Source organism: Microcaecilia unicolor, chromosome 1 (genome assembly GCF_901765095.1).
Source record: "Microcaecilia unicolor chromosome 1, aMicUni1.1, whole genome shotgun sequence".
In the NCBI taxonomy this organism is placed as follows: domain Eukaryota; kingdom Metazoa; phylum Chordata; class Amphibia; order Gymnophiona; family Siphonopidae; genus Microcaecilia; species Microcaecilia unicolor.
In genome coordinates this window covers 29,913,771-29,936,020 of record NC_044031.1, presented here as the reverse complement: position 1 = coordinate 29,936,020, position 22,250 = coordinate 29,913,771, and the positions used below count along the sequence as shown (strand labels likewise).

Genomic DNA, 22,250 nt, shown 5'->3' with positions numbered 1-22,250 from the left:
AAAAACATGTTGACAAAAGAGGAAATTGCGAAATAACTTGCAATAGCTAGAACGGAAGGAGTTGGGTACAGATAAACATCTGGCCGGATAGGAAAGTATGATCTCAGAAATTGAGAAATATTAGGAAAAAAAGGTACCTCACAATAGACTTCTATTGGGACTTGGGGCTATAAAAGGGATAAGATTTTGATAGAGAGTTGGAGTCCTTCCCCGACACCTTGGAAGCAGCGAAGCTCTGTCCGGTTATATCCAGAATCTGTCCAACTTCTGTACCTAACTGAAGACCCTATTTGGGGTGAGCTGTCCAACTGAATCTGTAATTTGTACCAACTGGAAGACTTGTCTTTGGGTAAGAAATAAAATGTACTTATCTTCCTAAAACTATGTTTGTCTTAATTTCTATCTATTCTTCATTTCCCATTTATTCTACAAACTAATCTACACACACACCTGACACTCATTGTGTGTACAAAATACTGTTACATTTTAATAGAATACATTTGGGTACACAGATGCCCAAGGATTCATTTAAATCCAGATAAACAGAAAGCTGTGGTCATGGGAATCAGATTGGAACTGAGCCTTCTGATGCCTCCACAACGCCGCAAACAGATTGTGGAGGCACAAACCCTCTGTACACCTCCGTGGGAAAGGGTCTCCCCGGGGCGTAGAGAGGGGCAATTAAAACAATCTGTTCCCACAATGACTCACCCGGAACCGCAGACAGAAATAGAGCCTCTCAGCACCCTTAAGCCGTGGATGAACAGAAATGACACTTTTCCACACATAGACACCAAGGCAGAAATATGTATAGGTGGATACAAACTTGACCAAAAAGATTTTGAAACGTTGAAAGACAAGGGTTGGCTAACAGACACTGCACTGGACGGTTTCATTACAACAACAGCAATACAAAATAGAAAATTCCAAGTAAATGCAAGCATTTATCCATTCAGTGCCCTTTTTATGGAATACATAAAGGGCCAAAAATTTAGAAAAAGATTAATTGAAAATGAGTTGAACAATCAAAAAGTGCTTGAGCATGACATCTGGCTTTTGCCGGTGAATATTGACAATTCCCACTGGGTGCTTATGGTGGTTATCTTTAAGCATAAGAACAGACTGTATCTGGATTCTCTGCACAATGTGAAAATCGATCCTGTTAGGGATATAATGGCATTTATAAAATGTCAGGCAGGAAAACACCAAACATAGATGAATGGAATTTCTATGCACCCATGGGTATACCATGGTGTTTTTGTTTGTGTCCTCGCAACATAATCATTATAGGAGAACAATTTGACTTCTGTCACACTGATATGAAATCGGCACGTAAATGGATATCACATGAAATGCTAAATTTCAATAGAGAGTCACTTATGGGTGATCATAAATATTATACACCAGGAACGAAGGCGGAGGACATGATGACAAAGCCATGTGTCCCACCTTTCGATATATCACCATCCAGCTTATTTTCGAAAGAGAAAGACGCCCATATTTCGAACCAAATCGGGAGATGGGTGTCTTTCTCCCGTGGGCGAACAAATCGGTATAATCGAAAGCCAATTTTGGTCGTCTTCAACTGCACTCCGTCGCAGGAACAAACAAAGTGGATGGGGGCATGTTGGAGGCGTGGTGACGGCGGGACTGGGGCGTGGTTATCGGCTGAGGAGAGATGGGCGTCTTTAGGTGATAATCGAAACAAGAAGGGCATTTTGGACGAGAATTTGGTCCGCTTTATTTGGACTCTTTTTTTTTTAAAGGTCCAAGTCCCAAAAAAGTGCCCCAACTGACCAGATGACCACCGGAGGGAATCGGGGATCACCTCCCCTGACTCCCCCAGTGGTCACTAACCCCCTCCCACAAAAAAAAACCCCACTTTACAAACTTTTTTTCCCAGCCTGTATGCCAGCCTCAAATGCCGTACCCACCTCCATGACAGCAGAATGTGTTCTATCCTCTGACAGCCTTTCCCTGGTTCTGATGTGGCTCTCGGGTGAGTGTGACACCTTTTCTGTTATGGGCACTGCAGAGTCACATCAGCAATGCATTGTGGTGGGTGTAGGGTATTGGGCTCCGTGATTCCACTAGCTTGTGTTACATGCTCACAATGTTGATAGTTGGTAGGCTCTACTCTCATGGTGCTTTTCCCTCTGCTTACTGGGTCAAAGTGTGCCATGTTTTGTTTCCGGTAGTCCATGAGGTAGTGGCCATTTTTGTAAGCCAGTTTCAGCTCCATTTCATGTGTTACCCACGTTACTGAAAGTGGGCATTGTACAGCATTCTGCCAGCTCTGGCCTACTGCTAATCTCAGTACCAGGGAGACTCTTTGCCAGTGGGGCACAACCTCTGATCTGCAGTTAACTGTGAGTAAACGTGCTTATTCCAATAAAGGACGTTTCTGAGACATTAATGTTCAGGTGTCAACTGGTGTGCCAAGGTTCTACAGCAGCAACAAGTCCTAGAGGCCTGCGTGTATGCTGGTCCCTGGAGCACTTTTAGTAGGTACCGCCGTGCACTTCAGGCAGGCGGACCCAGGCCCATCCCCCCTACCTGTAACACTTGTGCTGGTAAATGGGAGGCCTCTAAAACCCACTGTACCCATATGAAGGTGCCCCCTTCACCCCTAAGAGCTATGGTAGTGTTGTACATTTGTGGGTAGTGGGTTTAGGGGGAGGGGGTTGGGGGCTCAGCACCCATGGTAAGGGAGCTATGCATGTGGGAGCTGTTTCTGAAGTCCACCGCACTGACCTCTAGGGTGCCCAGTTGGTGTCCTGGCATGTCAGGGGGGCCAGTGTACTACGAATCCTGGCCCCTCCCACGACCAAATGGCTCGGATTAGGTCATTTTTGAGCTGGCCGGTTTTAGTTTCCATTATTGCTAAAAAAAAAAACCCACCCAGCTCAGAAATGAACAAATCCATGGCATTTGGTCCGTACAAAGTGTATTTTCGAAAATATGGTCTGTCCCTCCTCTTCACTTACCCGTTTTCAGACATAGATGCCCATGGAGATAGGCGTTCGCATTCGATTATGCCCCTCTATGTCACCCTCTACAAAGTGCAAGCACCTTGACATACTGCAGTGTACTGGCCTAAACTTTGATTGAAGGAACATGGAAAAAATGCTATGCAAAAGATGCATGTAACAGCCCAGTAGATAACAGTATGGTGTTCTGTGATGGTGATTGCCAAGACTGGTACCACTACAGTTGTGTGGGAATACAAGAAGTGAATCAAAAGACACTATACCTATGTCCAAAGTGTCAGGGTTGAGTTAGCACCATGTAGCAATATTCCAGTTTGTCATCATTTAAACATTTAAGTCTGTATTGATGAAGCCAAAGAAATCAACTTTTGAAGTTAGAAAAAATAATCGAGAACGTGATACATATTCCCAGGGCTTCCGATAAGGAATAAATGGCAATCAACCACAACACAGATTGGTTGCCTTGACGTATAACTTAAATGATAACTATGTGCAAAAACACAAGATAAATCAGCATTAGATTAAAGTCTTGTGAAAAAGTAGCATGTAATCATTTGAGATAATGCAATCAATATGAATATTTGTTGGACGACACAGGTAATAAAAATGTGGCTCCATCCAATCTCTGACAAGGTGGTGTTAATGTAATACCTTGTAAAGACTATTGAAATATGCAAATGAACAAATGATTTTACATTAACATCTTGGTAATTCAATGTGATCGGAGCTATGCTCTGCAAACCCAACATAAGTCGACATACAGAGAAAAATATAAAGAGAAAAATTCATACAGTGCTCAATAGCTACTCAAGTGAGCAGAGAGGGAAAGTGACACAGTATTTGAACAACATCAAACTCAACATCACGGATGTTAAAACCATGTAATCTGGCTGAAGCAGCACTATGAACCAATGCTTGGACACCACATCACTAGTAACCGCCAAAACTCACCAACAGGCAATCAGGTCGTAGTAGCACTGCGCTCAAGCTGATCAAACACCCAGTCTATCCATCACTTGAATTCGCAGACATGCACCACCCTCGCTCCATGCTGTTACTCACCATCTTGTGTTGGATACTCTCCCCTGTATCAGACCTCTCATGCACAGATACAGCGCAGCAGATGAGAATAGAACCCGCAGAGCAACACAACACTGACCACGGGAACAAACAGACGATACCCCAGATTGTATATCCACAAAGGGACAACAGCTACATGAAATGTACAAATTGCTAGACTTTGTTGAACAACCTCAACTCATCCAGGGAAGCACAAAACAGCAATGCAACAAATAAATGTATTCCCAAAAGCAAATAAATAATAAAAACAATCAGTGAGGGGTGTACAACAAGTGAATATCAACATTTTGTGAATGAGAGAACAAGGTAAGCGGCCAAAACTCGTATAGGTGAAGGAGTCACAGGCTATGTATGTAACCGCAATATTCATACCTTATGTGCCAGAATACACAATGGAAAAGAAAATTGAAAATGGAGCCCACCAACAGTTATTTTCAGCATCATAACTAAGAATTGTTGACAAGTGTACTTTGATCATGAAACCAGTTGCATGTGAGGCAACAACACTGCTGTACAACAGCACGGAAAAGAAATGTATTTTTACTGGCGTCAGTAAAGTATTCAGTTTATCAGAGTGCAAACATCGTTGTAATTGACAGTAAAAATAAAGCAAGAGAAAAAGCTGGGATTGAAAGGTGCATCAGGATGAACTTTGGTAAGTACCAAATTTCCAGAAATATATATTTATAATATGTGATTTGCAGATCACATTGCAATGTAAATCTATTTTCTTATACATTGTTTGAAGGATAACAATAAACGAAGACAGTGAAATTCAAGGCGGTTTGCCAGTAGCCCAACCATTCCGAACCATGCATACAGGAAGAGCAAAGAGAAACGCTGCAAGGAGAAAATCTTAATTGAAGGACATGGGTAAGGAACAATTACATTTGTGAAGTGTGTGACTTAAAATGGAAAGAACCAATCAATGTACAACACTCCAAACAGTTTGGTGCTAACTAACATACGTAACAAAGAACTGGAAAAGGTTTCATGGCATGCATTTGCATGAACGGTAACGTACAATCTATGTTTGTAATAGATGCTTATCCCTATGTGTCCTGTCTGTCTGTCCTCACCCTTATCCCTTATTTGTCCTGTCTGTCTGTCCAAGTTAGATTGTAAGCTCTCTAGAGCAGGGCCTGTCTCTTCATGTTCAATTGTGAAGCGCTGCGTACGTCTGGTGGCACTATAGAAATGATAAGTAGTAGTAGTAGATGCTTGTAGACAAGGTCCAGTATCATTACAAACAGGAACTGTTGTGTCCATACCAATGCAGTGTCAAAAGATTGTACTTTAAGCCTTTGCTGCTAGTTGTTGAGGATTGCAAGTACACTGTAGCACTTTGGTGATACCAGTATAAGCATCCTCAGAGACAGTACAAGAGCACACAAGTCAAAGTGGTTGACTAACGTTATGAGTAGACAATGAACAAAAGAGATGAGACATGAAGGTAATGTCTTATTATTGGTTGGCCAAATGATGAATATTATTTCCATGTTACATAAAATCTGAAAACAGGAATTTTAAACATTCAGGTGCACAAGATCAAAAGTCCAGCGCTGTTACAGACATTGCTCTAAAAATAGCGCTGGCACAGCGTGCGGCTTTACCACCCCTATGATCAGAGATTATAGCATGCAAATCTATGTAGCTATTATCTCTGATCATAGGGTTAAAGTGCAGGAGGTTTGTGCCTGAGCGCATCCTCACTCACTTGTTTGACATTTCCGAGCTGTCTAAAGCCCAGACCTGTGAAAAGCAGGGGATGGAGGTCCATGGGACCAACAGACCCCCTGGAACTGCAAGGCCCTGGTGGCCTTTTGCTCCCCCAAACCCCCATCTCCCCCACCAAAAGCCAGCGACATGGCAGACAGACAGACCTCCAGTCCCTCAGATCTCACCCTCCGACACAAATTCATGGGGAGCTGCAAATCCGGCGGATCTTCATCCCTCCTAACACCCCCTCACACCTCCTCCAAAAAAAGCCCTGCTGACCCAGTTGGCCGCAAACCAAGCACCACCAACATGGTTACCAAGCGGCCTTTTTCACCACACCCCTTACCTTAGTGGTGGAGGAGAGAGTAGTTCGCTCCCTCCTGTTCCAGTGTCGCCTTGAAAATGGTGACGCACAGCCCTGCCCAGTGCATCATTGTATGTGTTGTGTAGGTCTTTACCACCATAGAATGGCGTTGTCCCTTATATGGTGGTGAAGCGCTGTCTAGCGCATCCAGGATGCATGATCTCCAGCATCCCGTGAACTTGGGGGGGGGGGGGGGGCGGGTGAGTGGAGGTCTGGCAGGCTTCCATCCACCATGTTGGTAGGTTGAGGTGGGTGCTCAGGGCTTGCTCAGTGGGAGGGGTTCCATTGGGGTGGTGGGGGAGGGCCTGCTAGCATACAAATGCATGCTGGACAGGGCTTTCCATTCTTCCACAAACCCTAACACCACCTCAGAACCGGCATAGGGTTTGCGATGATGGCCGCTGATCATTGGGGAACAATAATATAATCCCTGTTTTGAATGCATTTGCATGGTACTTGCGGTCAAAGCCCATGAGCATATTGTTTCACATACTCGGGGGCTGTGATCATGAGGCAGGAGCAAACACAGATAGTACGGTACTAATAGCCTCTAGTGCCTGCATTAGCTTTTGATCATCTGCCTCAGAACCATGACAGCAACAATAAAAACAGAAATTGAAATTGTAGGGTACGGTTGAAAGAAAAAGTAGTGCATTTTGGCACAACAATTCATACACACATGCACCTGACATTTATTCAAAAGACAAAGCAAGTGAAAGTGATAGATGGAAATCCTTTTTTCCATATAAGTTTGTTAGATGGAATGGAAGACGAAGATAGATAAGAATGGTGTAAAATAATGTAATGATTAGAAAAGGATTGAAAAACAGGAAAGAAAGTGAAACCTGATACACGCAAAACATGTAGCACATGTGTGATATGTTTCTGAACATTTGAAACATTTCAAGAATGGCATTAAAGCAGAAGGAAGGGAACGCAAGATATATACGTTGTATTGGCCTTGTGTTCAAAATAAGATGTTTTTTTGAAAATCTATTTACAACTAAAGTTATTATTTTTCATTTCTCATTTAGGAATAAAAGTAATGGAGTGTAAAAAATTATAAGCATGAATAAAAAGCATGCTAACATATTTATAATCGACAAGCAAAAATCACAAACAGTAACGTAGTGTTCATATCATGCATGAAGACTAAAAAGCCTTTTTAGGACAAAAAAGATGATGAAAGGTTGTTAAAACAGTGCGTTACAACTCTTGAGAAAAAGAGCATGCGCAATTTACATCGAATGTATCAAACCAAGGAATGACATCACAGTGCCATGGACTATAAGAGAAATGTGGATGCATGCAAATTATTAGGCCGGTACAAACGTGTGAATAGTGCATTTTTAGAGTTGTGTAATCAGGATTTAAAAGCACACACATGATGTCTTCTAGGGATCATGCACCCTCTGACATATGCAAGCCAAGACTGAAACAGACCGAATACATAACGTGTGGCACACAGAATTGTAATCGATTTCAAACAGGTATTGCAGACATATATTTTCAAAACACTTAGACTTACAAAGTTGCATAGTAAGATATGGACATTGGCAAGTGTAAGTGATTTGAAAATTAGACCAATATTGTTGTAAAATCTAAACAGATTAAAAGGGCATAAAAAGTTTTAAAAACATTTTTTGTGGTACGCTTACAAAAGAATTGCAAAGGTGCAATGAACTTGCAACTGAAAAATCCGTTGGTGATGACGGCATCAAGCTGTATCCAGTGGTAGGGATGGACTGCTCTGAAATAATGGTATACGGACATATGGTAACCCTAAGCGCGGCAAGTACTTTACTTGCCGCCTGGTCATTTCCTGTAGGAAAGCGAGACTTCCCTTTTACCGGCTACTTATCAACAAACATGTTATGCTTTTAATAAAGGTGATTAACACATTTAAAAAATAAGTTTTGGATGTTAACTGAATTCTATTATTCTGTCTCTGTGTATTTCCAGTTTTAGCACAGTATGAGCTATCAAAAGAACAAAATATAAGAAAACCAATAGGCGGCATTAGGAGCTTGTAGCCCATTTAGTTATGTTTCCACAAATGATAGATCTGTTTGACAGAAAATATTTTTATTATTTTGACTTATAATCCACTTGTCCCTGAAATATGCTCAAACAACAGAATAATCCATTTGTGTATCTAAAAGGTAAAGTTCTACAAAACAGATGAAGATGTGATTCCATGTGCCCCAATGAAAAGAGAGTTTAATTCTACTTCCATTGAATTTCAATATATTCCATCATCGTTATAACACCAGGCTTCCCAGGGCAGATTACAACATCAGTTAAGTTGAACCCATAAGGAAACAGGATATTCTCATTGAAATTTGGCCATCTGTATTGTATACAATGTATTTATTTTAGGCTTACCATATGTCTGGATTTACCCGGACGGCGTCCGGATGGGTTTTGCCATTCCGCCCGTTTGTCCGGATTTCTGGACAAACGGGCGGGCGGCGGGCCTAACCTAGCCTCTCCTTCCTTTACTTACTATCTACTGCTCTGGTTGTCTAGTGACCTCTTCGGGGCAGGAAAGAGCCCCCTCTTTCCTGCTCGGAGAGCTGCCCTTGCCCTGCATCCTGTTGCTGTGACGGTGTCAGGATTCAAAATGGCCGCCGAGAGTTGAAGCAGACTCTTTCCTGCCCTGAAGAGGTCACTAAACCACCAGAGCAGTAGATAGTAAGGGGAGGGGAGGTGACGGGAGGGGGGGTAGGGAAGGGGAATATGTGACCCGGGGGGAGGGGAGGGGAAGGGAATATGTGACAGGGGGTGGGGTGAGGATGTGAAAGGGGTGGGGGAAGGGCAGGGGGTGGGACATGTGTCCTCTTTTTGAGGACAAAATATGGTAACCCTAATTTATTTAGTTTTTAGTGTAGAAAAATGAGTACAAAATACCAGCTCTAATAATTTTTAAAGCTGTTTGTGATATTCAATTGTGATTTCATGATATTCATATCTACAGATGGGAAGCATTCAAATAAATTAAAAAGCTGTCTAATAAGAAACAAAAACCTTTTGTCCTCCACCTTTTAAGGCACTGTCTATCCAGTTGAAACAGCTTTAGACTTGTTTCAGATGGAACAACAATTAAAAAACGACAATGTGGAGCAGCAGCTCCTAGGTTTGCATGCTTTGTTTTGAGTGAACAGGGATGACGGCTGCGCTGGTAAGGGGAAACATAAATTGTCCTAATTGGCTTCCTTGCTTACAGTGGACTAGATAGGCTCACTTCCACTCCTGTTTATTTAACCTCTTTATTCTACACAGATGCACTTTAAGGAAGTAAGAAATCCCAGAAACACCTCACACAAGGAGCGTGCATGACCCATTACGTTACCTGAAGTTAGTAGGCAGAGCTTATCATCCTATCAAGTATGTTGTGTTGGGTGTATCAAGATGGCGGTGGCTGCATTTGGGAGAATGAATACTTCCTTGTATGAAGTGGCTTCAGCCTTTTCACATCATGCCATCTCCTTGACCACACCAGGGGGAGGAGCTCTGAACATGCTTTGTTGTCTGTTCTTTCTTTAGTGTCAGCAAGAGCTGCAAAAAGGGGGGAAAAAAAGACTGAGAACAAAAGCAAAAACTTTCTGTCTGTGGGGTCTGGAAATCCCTGCAAGACCCAGTCTCAGATCTGCAGAGAGAATTTATCTGAGACCTGGAATCAGCTCAACCTCCTCCTGTTTTATTTATCTGTCAGGAAAAGGGAAATCTCCAGCTTGAATCTATTCCAGCAGCAGCTGCAGAATTCAGAGGGGAAACAGCAGGGAAATGTCTGCCCTGGTTCCTGATCGAGTAAGAAATTATTCTCTCCTGTTGCACACAGGGTTCCAACACTAACAGGAAAATGTTTCTGTACAATTTTTCTTGCTTTCTCTTCGCTCTCCTTATTTGTCCATGTCGAATGAAGCAGTAGGTGTAGTTTATGTTTATTAAAACAATATTCTGCTAAAGTAAACAGATTAAAGCTGTTTACAGCCAGCCCCAGGGTCCTTCCCTCTGGGATAGTACTGGGCGGACTTATACGGTCTGTGCCCTGAAAAAGACAGGTACAAATCAAGGTAAGGTATACACAAAAAACTAGCACATATGAGTTTATCTTGTTGGGCAGACTGGATGGACCGTGCAGGTCTTTTCTGCCGTCATCTACTATGTTACTATGTACGTATGTGGGAAGGAGGCAACAGAGGGAAAGCTTCAGGCCAGCTGGAGAGAGCAAGACTGCAGACCCTACCTTCCAATGCTGCTGAGGAGGGGGACGGTGGGAGGTAGGAAGGCATGTGGGAGTGGACCCCTAGGGGGGAACAGGGTGGGGGCCAGAAGCTGCACATGAATGGAAGGCAGAGGGGAAGATTCTGCATATGGATGGAAGTAAAGTGGGGGATCCACATGAAGGAAAAGAAAGAGGCGAGGGGGAAATGCACATGGAAGGGAAGTAAGAATACAAATGGAAGGAAGGGAAGGGAGAGGAGACAATTCTGTACATGAATAGAAGGAAAGTTTGTGTAAAAGAGAAGGCAGAGGGGAAAATGCATATGGATGGAAGGGAAGGGAGAGGAGGAAATGCACATGAATGGTGCCATAGTAGGAAAATGTTGCCAGACTAGGACAGACGGTCCATCATGCCCAGTATCCTATTTTCCAACAGTGGCCAAACCAGTTTACAAGTACCTGGCAAGATCCTAAAACAGTAAAATAGATTTTATGTGTTTATCCTACAAATAAGCAGTGGATTTTCCCCAAGTCCATCTTAATAATGGCTTTTGGACTTTTTTCTTTTAGGAAGTTAGCCAAACCTTTTTTTAAAACCTTGCTAAGGTAACTGCTTTTACCACATTTTCTTTCAATGAATTCCAGAGTTTAATTACACATTGAGGAAGACATATTTTCTCCGATTTGTTTTAAATTTGTTTTAAATTTTCTCCGATTTGTTTCACTGTGTGTCCCCTAGTCGTAGTATTTCCAGAAAGAGTAAACAAGCGATTCACGTCCACCCGTTCCATTCCACTCATTATTTTATTGACCTGTCATACCTCCCCTCTGCTGTCTCTTCTCCAAGCTGAGGAGCCTTAGCCGCTTTAGCCTTTCCTCATAGAGGAGTCGGTACATCCCTGTTATCTTTTCTGTTGTCTTTCTCTGTAAATTTTCTAATTCCGCTATATCTTTTTTGAGATGCGGTGACCAGAATTTCACACAGTATTTGAGGTGCGGTCGCACTGTGGAGAGATACAAAGGCATGGTAACATTCTTATTTTCATTTTCTATTCCTAATACCTAACATTCTATTTGCTTCTCAACATTAGATATGCTCTTATCAAAACATTGCGTATTAGAATCTACATTCTCCAATTTATTTACCACCACTTGAGAAAAACTGCAATCTGAGAAACAGTGGACTTGAACATACTCTCCATAAGCTGAATTGAATCCCATAATTCTCTTAACATCATTTCCTGGTGGTTCTCAAAAGCTGAAGGCTGCTGAATTCGGGTAGGTGCCTGAATAGCTGTTGGCAACTTGACAAAAGTTAATGATGAAACTGCTTCTTCCACCTGAACCTCCAGCCTGAGGAAGGGGCACCACCTGGGAAGCCCCTATCTGACAGGAAAAGGGATGGAGAGGTGGTGTCTGCTCCGGTGAGCTCAAAGAAACTCCAAGGGGAGAGAATACCTGATTATTGATGGTCCAGAAGGAATCAGGTGTTTGTCCATAGGACCCAGGAGGACACTTGGAGTCACTGTCTCTGTCTTCATTTTATGCTTCCCCTTTGAGAATTATAGTATAGAGTCAAAACTCCCAAGGGGCAGGGTGTGCACCTTACGGCACGCCCCTTTTGGCATGTCCTGCGGCCTCACACCTGTGGCACAAATCTTTTCAAGCCAACAGGACCCTTGATATCTGCGGGTGTCCAATAGGGTGCCTGTTGGAATCAGCACCGACTGTCCCTCACAGGAGGGCTCCTTCCTCTGCAAGTTGACAACGGCAGAGGGCAGCTCCACCTCACACTATTGCCTCAGGCAAGCCACCACCCCCTAATTAAAGTTTGAAAAACCCTTTGTACTTATAAATAAAAAAAATCTCTGAATGTTGATCACCTGATTCTCATAACATGATGTCTATTTTGGTGGCCCTTCACTAGGTGAAAAAATCTCAGCACCAATACAAACCCTCAAAATGACACAGTGATAGTGATTTAGGACAAATTACTACTCTAACTGATGAAAGCTTATTCTATTGTGACAGATCCTCTGTGTACATATGCCGCACACACCGTCCTGTTTCTAAATGTAACTGAGATAAAATAACAATTTACAATGACAGCGTGGATACAGCAGCTGATTGTTTGCTTTGTTTTCTGTGTACCAATATGGCGGCTGTTGGGCTAAACCGGCTTCAGCTTTGTGACGTCATGCCGTCTCCTGTTCTTTCTCCAACCTTAGCTACACTAACCCACAGCCTCTTTATTTCCCACCTCTTCAGCTGTTGCTGCCTCCTCCTTCCAACTGCTACATCAGTCAACATGAGAGATTTCCAGTGTAAGGACCAGGAACTCTGTTCAAAATATTGGAGATTTAAGGGGACAGAACTCGTACTATATACTTCATACTATAATGTACTGGAGCTCTGATCTTACTGACTGAGGTCATATAACAAAGTCTGTTATACCAACGTGGAGGGGCATAATCGAATGGCACCGGCCATCTCCGAGGACTCTGCTGCGAAGGGGCGGAGCCAACCATATTTTCGAAAAAAGATGGCCGGCCATCTTTTTTTTCGATATTACGGTTGGGGCCGGCCAAATGTCAGAGATGGCCGGGTTTGAGATGGTCGGCATCGGTTTTCAGCAATAATGGAAACCGAAGCCGGCCATCTCAAACCCGGCCAAATCCAAGGCATTTGGTCATGGGAGGGGCCAGGATTCGTAGTGCAGTGGTCCCCCTCACATGCCAGGACACCAACCGGGCACCCTAGGGGGCACTTCTAAAAAGAAAACAAAAAAATTAAAATAGCTCCCAACTGTATAGCTCCCTTACCTTGGGTGCTGAGCCCCCCCAAAAAAACCCCAAATCCACTCCCCACAACTCTACATCACTACTATAGCCCTAAGGGGTGAAGGGGGGCACCTACATGTGGGTACAGTAGGTTTCGGGTGGGTTTTGACGGGCTCCCAGTTTCCACCACAAATGTAACAGGTGGGGTGGGGGGGGGGGGGTGGGCCTGGATCCACCTGCCTGAAGTCCACTGCACCCACCACAACTGCTCCAGGGAACTGTATACTGCTGCGATGGACCGGAGTATGACATTTGAGGCTGGCATAGAGGCTGGCAAAAAAAGTTTTTAAAGTTTTTTTGAGGGTGGGAGGGGGTTAGTGACCACTGGGGGAGTCAGGGGAGGGCATCCCTGATTCCCTCCGGTGGTCATCTGGTCAGTTGAGGCACTTTTTTGGGACTTGGACCTGAAAAAAAAGGGACCAAGTGAAGCCGGCGAAATGCTCGTCAAGGCCGGCTTTCTTTTTTCCATTATCGGGCGAAGCTGGCCATCTCAACGCACGCCCCCGTCCTGCCTTCGCTACCGTGCCGACACGCCCCCTTGAACTTTCACCGGCCCCGCGACGGAACGCAGTTGAAGCCGGCCAAAACCAGCTTTCGATTATGCTGATTTGGCTGGATTTGAGAGATCGCCGGCCATCTCCCGATTTGTGTCGGAAGATGGCTGGCGATCTCTTTCGAAAATGAGCTGGATAGTAACATAGTAGATGATGGCGGATAAAGACCTGCATGGTTCATCTAGTCTACCCAAGGTAAACATTATAATGAAATTGTGACTGATGCTGTCTTGTCTGTTGTTCCAGGCCTTGTTCAAGGATGTTGCTGCTTATTTCTTGGAAGTGGACTGGGACATTCTGGGAGAATGGCAGAAGGAGCTGTACAAGAAGGTCATCAAGGAGGTTCATGACATCCTCATCTCACGAGGTAAATATGTCTTTTTTATCATCTACCACACAGGCACATTAATGGAATGGGTGCTGTTATTTTATCAGAGCTGGAAAAATCCCAGGTACTAGGTCCCATGGGCACCTGAAATTGAGACCTGGCTTCTGTTGCAAAAGATAAAATGTTTACCTTAAACTGGAGGATTCATACAAGACCAGCTGCAGTCTGTCTCCCTTTTCTGTACAACAAAATTTTGACCCTTCTTCCTGAGAACTACAACTTCTGAGTAAGAATATAAACCAGGTTTCAGTGGGTGTAAAACCTTGCACCCAAAATTGGTCGCAGATCCCGGCACAAAACACTGTTCTATCAACTGTTTATAGAATAGCGTTTAGCTCCAATTTTTATCAGCATCATTTTTTTGGCTCCATATACAGAACTTAGTCCTATGTTTACACACACACACACACACACACACACACACTTTCATGCACTGCTTGTTCATAACAGGAAACAGATGGAACCTCCCCAGGGCTTCTACATATATATTTAAATGCTATTTTCCTGCTTACTTACAGGTTATTCAATTGTTAATCCTGATGTCATATTCAAGATTAAGAACGAAGATGAGAAATATTTCACTCAACATTTTGAGTGGGAGGAAAAAGAAAACCCAGATGATCTCATTAAGAGTAAGTAAATGTTTTGGGTTTGAAGGTCTCTGAATTTTCAGATCAAAGTCTCCAGGCATTTAGAGACTTAAAGTCCATTTCCTAATTTAGTATTATTGTATCTTTGATGACTCCTTCTAATGTATTTTCTCTTAACAGACCTTCCAGTTGTAACATCTGTGATCTCACTCGATGTTAAACAAGAGGAAGATCTCCCCTTGATGGATCCTCCTAAATCAGAGACGTCTGAACAGACTCACCCTCCTATAACAAGTAAGTATAAAATTCCTCCTTCACATCTTAATAAAATCTGCCGGGATTATTTAGGAATTCAGAGTTGATGGGATAAGAAGTCATTATCCTCTCTGTAAAGCAGATACTGCCGGGAGGTGTAATTGAGCAGCATTGCTATTACTACTAGTACTACTACGTATAATTTCTATAGTGCTATTAGACGTACACAGCACTGTACACATGAACATGAAGAGACAGTCGCTGCTCATCAGAGCTTACAGTCTATTCAAGACAGACAAGTTAGAGATTAGGGAGTTAACATTTATTGTCAAAAGGGTTAATTGTAGAACAGAAGAGAATGGAGTAGCAACATGGAGCGATACAAAGGCATTATAACGTCCTCACTTTTGTTTTCCATTCCTTTCCTAATAGTACCTAACATTCTATTTGCTTTCTTAGCCGCCACAGAACAATGAGTAGAGGGTTTCAACGTATCGTCAACAACGACTCCGAGATCCCTTTCTTGGTCGGTGACTCCTAACGTGAAACCTTGCATGGTGTAGCTATAATTCGGGTTCCTCTTTCCCACATGCATCGCTTTGCACTTGCTCACATTAAATGTTATCTGCCATTTAGATGCCCAGTCTCGTAAGGACCTCTTGGAATTTTTCACAATCCTCTGGCAATTTAACAGCTTTGAATAACTTTGTGTCATCAGCAGATTTAATTACCTCACTAATTACTCCTATCTCTAGATCATTTATGAATATGTTAAAAAGCAGCGGTCCCAGCACAGAGCCCTGGGGAACCCCACTAACTACCCTTCTCCATTGAGAATACTGACCATTTAACCCTACTCTCTGTTTTCTATCCTTTAACCAGTTTTTAATCCACAATAGGACACTTCCTCCTATCCCATGACTCTCCATTTTCCTCTGGAGTCTTTCATGAGGTACTTTGTCAAACGCCTTTTGAAAATCCAGATACACAATATCAACTGGCTCATCTTTATCCACATGTTTGTTCACCCCTTCAAAGAAATGTAATAGATTGGTGAGACAAGATTTCCCTTCACTAAATCCATGCTGGCTTTGTCTTATTAATCCATGCTTTTGAATATGCTCTGTAATTTTGTCCTTTATAATAGTCTCTACCATTTTGCCTGGCACCGATGTTAGGCTCACCGGTCTATAATTTCCCAGATCTCCTCTGGAACCTTTTCTAAATACCGGCTTTACATGGGCTACCCTCCAATCTTCTGGTACCACACTCAATTTTAAAGATAAATTGCATATTACTAACAATAGTTCCGCCAGGTCATTTTTCAATTCTCTACTCTGGGATGAATACCATCCGGTCCAGGAGATTTGCTACTCTTCAGTTTGTCAAATTGCCCCATTACATCCTCCAGGTTTGTAGAGATTTAATTCAGTTTCTCCGACTCATCAGCTTTGAATACCATTTCTGGCACAGGTAACTCTCCCAAATCTTCTTCGGTGTAGACCGAAGCAAAGAATTCATTTAATCTCTCCACTATGGCTTTGTCGTCCCTGATCGCCCCTTTTACCCCTCGGTTATCTAGAGGTCCTACTGATTCTTTTGCCGGCTTCTTGCTTTTAATATACCTAAAAAAAAATTTTGTATGTGTTTTTGCCTCCAACGCAATCTTTTTTTCAAAGTCCCTCTTCACCTTCCTTATCAGCACTTTGCATTTGACTTGACATTCCTTATGCTGTTTCTTATTATTTTCAGTCGGTTCCTTATTCCATTTTCTGAAGGATTTTCTTTTAGCTCTAATAGCTTCCTATACCTCACTTTTTAACCAATGCCAGCTGTTGTTTGGCCTTCTGTCCTCCATTTTTAAAATGTGGAATTTATTTGACCTGGGCTTCCAGGATGGTATTTATTTTTGAACAGCATCCACGTCTGATGTAAATTTTTGACCCTCGCAGCCGCTCCTCTAAGTTTTTTTTTTTTTTTTTCACTTTTCTTCTCATTTTATCGTGGAGGGGCATAATCGAATGGCGCCGGCCAAATACATGGCCAGCCATCTTCGGGGCCGGCCCCGCAAGGGGGCGGCGCCAAGCGTATTTTCGAAATTTAGGTCAAATGTTGAGATCGCCGGGTGTAGAGCAGGTGGCCGGCTTCCTTTTTCAGCCATAATGGAAACCGGACCTGGCCATCTCAAACCCGGCCAAATGCAAGGCATTTGGCTGTGGGAGGAGCCTGCATTTGTAGTGCACTGGCCACCCTGACATGCCAGGACACCAACCAGGCACCCTAGGGGGCACTTAAAAAAAAAAAAATCGCTCCCAGTTGCATAGCTCCCTTACCTTGGTTGCTGAGCTCCCCAAATCCCCCGCAAAACCCACTCCCCACAACTCTACACCATTACCATAGCCCTTATGGGTGAAGGGGGGCACCTACATGTGGGTACAGTGGGTTATGGGTGGGTTTTGGAGGGCTCACATTTTACCACCACAAGTGTAACAGGTAGGGGGGGGGATGGGCCTGGGTCTGCCTGCCTGAAGTGCACTGCACCCACTAAAAACTGCTCCAGGGACTTGCATACTGCGATCAGGGAGCTGGTAATGACATTTGAGGCTGGCATAGAGGCTGGAAAAAAGGTTTTTTTTTTTGGGTGGGAGGGGGTTTGTGACCACTGGGGGAGTAAAGGGAGGTCATCCCTGATTCCCTCCGGTGGTCATTTGGGGCTCCTTTTTGAAGCTTGGTCATGAAAAAAAAGGGACCAAGTAAAGGTGGCGAAATGCTCGTCAAGCCTGGATTATTTTTCCATTATTGGGCGAAGCCGGCCATCTCGTGAGCATGCCCCTGTCCCGACCCAGTCCTGCCTTCACTACCCTACCGACACACCCTCCTTGATGTTTCGCCGGCTCCGTGACGGAAATCAGTTGAATCCGGCCAAAATCGGCTTTTGATTATACCGATTTGGCTGGTTTCAGGAGATGGCCGGCCATCTCCCGATTTGTGTCGGAAGATGGCCAGCGATCACTTTCGAAAATGAGCTGGATAGTCTCCTTTTTAAAGTTAAACGCTAACGTTTTGGATTTCCTGTTTATACTTACTCCAAAGCTAATATCAAACCTGATCATATTATGATCACTGTTATCAAGTGGCCCCCATCACCATTACCTCCCGCACCAGATCATGCGCTCCACTAAGGACTAGGTCTAGAATTTTTCCTCCTCTTGTCGGCTCCTGTACCAGCTGCTCCTTAAAGCAGTCCTTGATTTCGTCAAGGAATTTTACCTCCCTAGCATGCCCTGATGTTACATTTGCCCAGTCAATATTGGAAAGTGTGATTATTGGATTCTACATATTCCAACAATGTATGTATGGTAATTGAAATCACCCATTATTATTGTGTTGCCCGGCTTGTTAGCTTCCCTAATTTCCGATAACATTTCTACATCCGTCTGTTCATCCTGGCCAGGCGGATGGTAGTACACTCCTATCGCTATCCTTTTCCCCTTTACACATGGAATTTCAATCCATAGGGATTCCAAGATGTATTTTGTTTCCTGCAGAATTCAATATATTCTAACTCTCCCATCTTATTTCTTAGGCTTCTGGCATTCGCATATAGACATTTCAAATTATGTTTGTTGTTCCTATTTACATCATGCTCAGTACTTGACAGTATTAATTTGCAATCTTTTGTCTGATTTTTATTTTTATTTAAGGACACCTGATCTACTATGGTCTTTTTTGCAACCTCACTATCAGGATACCCTATCTTCCCTGTTTTGGTGATACCTTTGAAAGATACTTTATCCCAAACCATGCGCTTTTGAGTGACTGTCGGCCTTCCCCCAGTTTCTAGTTTAAAAGCTGCTCTATCTCCTTTTTAAACGCCAATGCCAGCAGCCTGGTCCCACTCTGGTTAAGGTGGAGCCCATCCTTTCGGAATAGGCTCCCCCTTCCCCAGAATGTTGCCCAGTTCCTAACAAATCTAAAACCCTCCTCCCTTCACCATTGTCTCATCCATGCATTGAGACTCCGGAGCTCTGCCTGTCTCTTGGGCCCTGCGCGTGGAACGGGTAGCACTTCAGAAAATGCTGCCCTAGAGATTCTGGATTTGAGCTTTCTACCTAAGAGCCTAAATTTGGCTTCCAGAACCTCTCTCCCACATGTGGGTAGTCATTGGTACCCACATGTACCAAGACAGCCGGCTCCTCCCCAGCACTATCTAAAATCCTATCTAGGTGACGCGTGAGGTCCGTCACCTTTCGCACCAGGCAGGCAAGTGACCAAGCGATCCTCACGTCCACCAGCCACCCAGCTATCTACATGCCTAATAATCGAATCACCAACAAAACTCGTGATCACAGACATTTCCATTATATTTATGCAGTATTAGTGTGTATAACACATCTGTATGTAGCAGTTGAGAAAGGAGCTGCTGACCACAGCATGAATATATTGGGGTATTTCTAGAATACATTTTTGATGATGATCAGTACAGCAGTACCCCTCTTTTTTTTTAATTCTGTACCAGTGGAGGTGCCTGTGAATAATTCTGTGGTAACTTAAAAAAAAACAACACATATTTTGCTGTCTTTTTCTTATAATAGGTTTCTACAATGTCAGGCCTGACATTTTAATCCAATTTGAGCAAAAAGGATTAAGAACTGAGCCTCGGGGATCTGAGCAAACAGGAAATCTGACCACAACAGGCAGATGTGAGGAACTGCCTAAAGCATGTGATGAAGCTACGATTAAAGCTAGTAATGAGGTGATAAAAACTTTTCCTATAAGAAAGATTCCCTCCTGTGGACCAGGGATAGTGAGAATGAGGTGTTATAATCACAACCTCTGATTTCTAACTCTTGTTGTGTAGATAATGTGTTTGTTCTATTTTTCATATTTTGACTTTTCTTCTTTCATTTGTGTTCTCTCTTATTTTTTTTTCGTTTCTTCTTTCTCTTATTCTCCCTCACCCTTATCCCATATCGCTCTGTCTCATCTCTTCATCTTTAGTATCTATTGTCTCTTATCCTTTGTTAATTTTTATAATCTTCCCTATATCTCTCACTCTTTCTGACCTCTCTGTATCCACTTTGCAATCTGTTTCCTGCTGAATTTTTACTCTAGCACTAACACCCTCCAGTTTAATCCACTCTGTCATGATGATATAATTTCTACCCTTATATGCCTATTATATGAGGTCTTTTCATTTAGTGCAACAAACGCTAACTTTCCCATCTTAATTTTTCAGGCTTCTAGGATTTGTATACAGACATTTCAAAGTGTGTTTTTTGTCCGTACTGTATTTACAACTTTCTTAGTAGTTGTCAGGGATAGTTAGCAGTCTTCATCTGCTCTTCCCTTGAAGGCATCTGGCCTACTTCTGCCTGTGGGGGAACAGTTTTACTATGGTTTTCCTTCTTGTTGGAAAGTTGTCTCCATCAAGTATGTTTTTCGTTTTCCCCCAGGGAGAGTTGCAGTGGTTTAGTATGTGTGTGTGGGTGTGTGGTGTGGGGGGGGGTCTGGGGGTTCTGTGTTTTCTGCTGTATTATTTGACATCTGTTTGTCCTCTTTAAGTGATCTTTTGTGACAGAGTATTGTTTGTCAATTTTTCTAAGTCTCCTGGCTCTCATCAGTCACAGATAGTTGAGCATTTTAGTGAGATCTCAGCACAGTGTGGTCAGAATGGCCTAAAAGACTGAGATGATGGTGGTACCTACTGATCAGCTGCATTTTTGTCTTTACCCTCCTTTCTTGACCCTATTCCAATTCAGCATCAAATCTGTTATCTAGGTATAGTACTTGACTCTGCTGATATTTCACCCACAGGTTTTTGTAATGTTTGTTTTTTGTTTTTTTAACTTTATTTGCTGCTTCATCTTCACACGTCAGATGGTTTTTGTATGCTGACAGAATTGCTGATTTTATCTTCATTTGATTACCTTAATATTCTATATTTCCTCAACAACCCTCCAGACCGGTCAAAACGCTTGCGTTATACACGCCTACCAGCAGAGGGAGACTGAGAACACCTGACTTTGAACACTGTGGGGCCCCTTTTCGTGGCCTGTGGTAGTGTAGGCGCGTGTTTTGGGGCCAGTTTTTACTGTGACTACAAAAAAGGGCTTTTATTTACTGGGACGGGAAAAGGGCCTGCAGTAAAACCAGCATTCATCTTAAAACCAGCCTGAGCCCTTAATGCCACTCATTGATCTAGCGGTAAGGGCTCACGCACTACACACGTGGTGACCATTCGGCGTGCGCCAAGTGCCGATTACCGCCGGAACCGGTGCATAGGTGGAAATAAATAATTCATCCATGCGTTGTGGGCATGCGCCAAATCTGAAATTATCGCTGTGCTGGCTGACGGTAGTCTCATTTGGGAGTGCACTGCACACGCGTACAGCATACCACAACTTAGTAAAAGGGCCCTCGTGCAGAACGCCAACCAGCCAGTATTTCTCATTCTCCAGCAGAAGGTAGACGTGGCAGTCTGTGCAGCCTAACCGGTCTGTTAGGCCCTAGGGAGTACTTTGGTGCTCTGTGGTTGTTTTTTCTTTGGGGGCTTTTCTTCTTCTTGAGTTTTTAGCCTGGGGAAAAAAAAACCCTGTGCCTGGTCCCTTGTAGTGCTTCTGGGGTTCTGGAGTGTGGGTCCGGTGGGGCCCTGTGTCCCCTTTGGGTGTTAAACCCAGGTGGCCAGGTCCCTCCCCGTTCTCTGCTCTCTGGAGTGGACAGCTTTGTGCTTCTGTTGCCGTGTCTGGGCGGAAGCTTTGAGTGCCTTGCTCAGCCTTCAGCAGTGGGGCTCAAGTTTAAAAAAAAAAAAAGAGAGAGAGAGTAAACAGCACCAGACTCAGTGCCGGTACGTTTTGGCTGTCTGGGAGAGCAGAGTGTTGATTCTATGCTGGAGGGGAAGTCGTTTTTTGCTTGGTTTGTAGGGCGGATCGCATCTTTCCTCCCTGCTGTTTTTACCGCAGTGATGTGTGCAGTCAAGCTCCTCCGCTGCCGCTCGTGTGCGCACCAGGGGTTGAGGTGCCTGGATCACAGTGCCGGCTTTCTGATGATGCGACTCCACCCGATTTGACTGTGGAGCACAGCGCAGCAAGAACAGCTGGAACAGGCTGCTGTGCCAGTGGGTTCACCAGTGGTGGTTCCATTTTTGGCGGTTCCCGCGCTGCAGGGCCGCCTCAGTTGTTGCAGGAAGATATTCGGTCTGAGCCTCTTTTGGCCGGTGAATGCTTGTCAGGTCTCTCAAGGC

At 43.6% G+C, this 22,250-nt stretch overlaps 1 protein-coding gene across 1 annotated transcript in view; it reads left to right on the top strand.

Annotated features, from left to right (window-relative positions):
- Nucleotides 1-10,335: 10,335 nt before the first annotated feature.
- LOC115463006 (zinc finger protein 501-like) overlaps nt 10,336-22,250 on the top strand; it is a 32,991-nt gene continuing 21,076 nt past the window's right edge. Inside the window, exon 1 of the mRNA XM_030193200.1 lies at nt 10,336-10,429. Coding sequence (XP_030049060.1) covers nt 10,336-10,429 — 94 coding nt within the window. The remainder of the gene's footprint in view (nt 10,430-22,250) is intronic.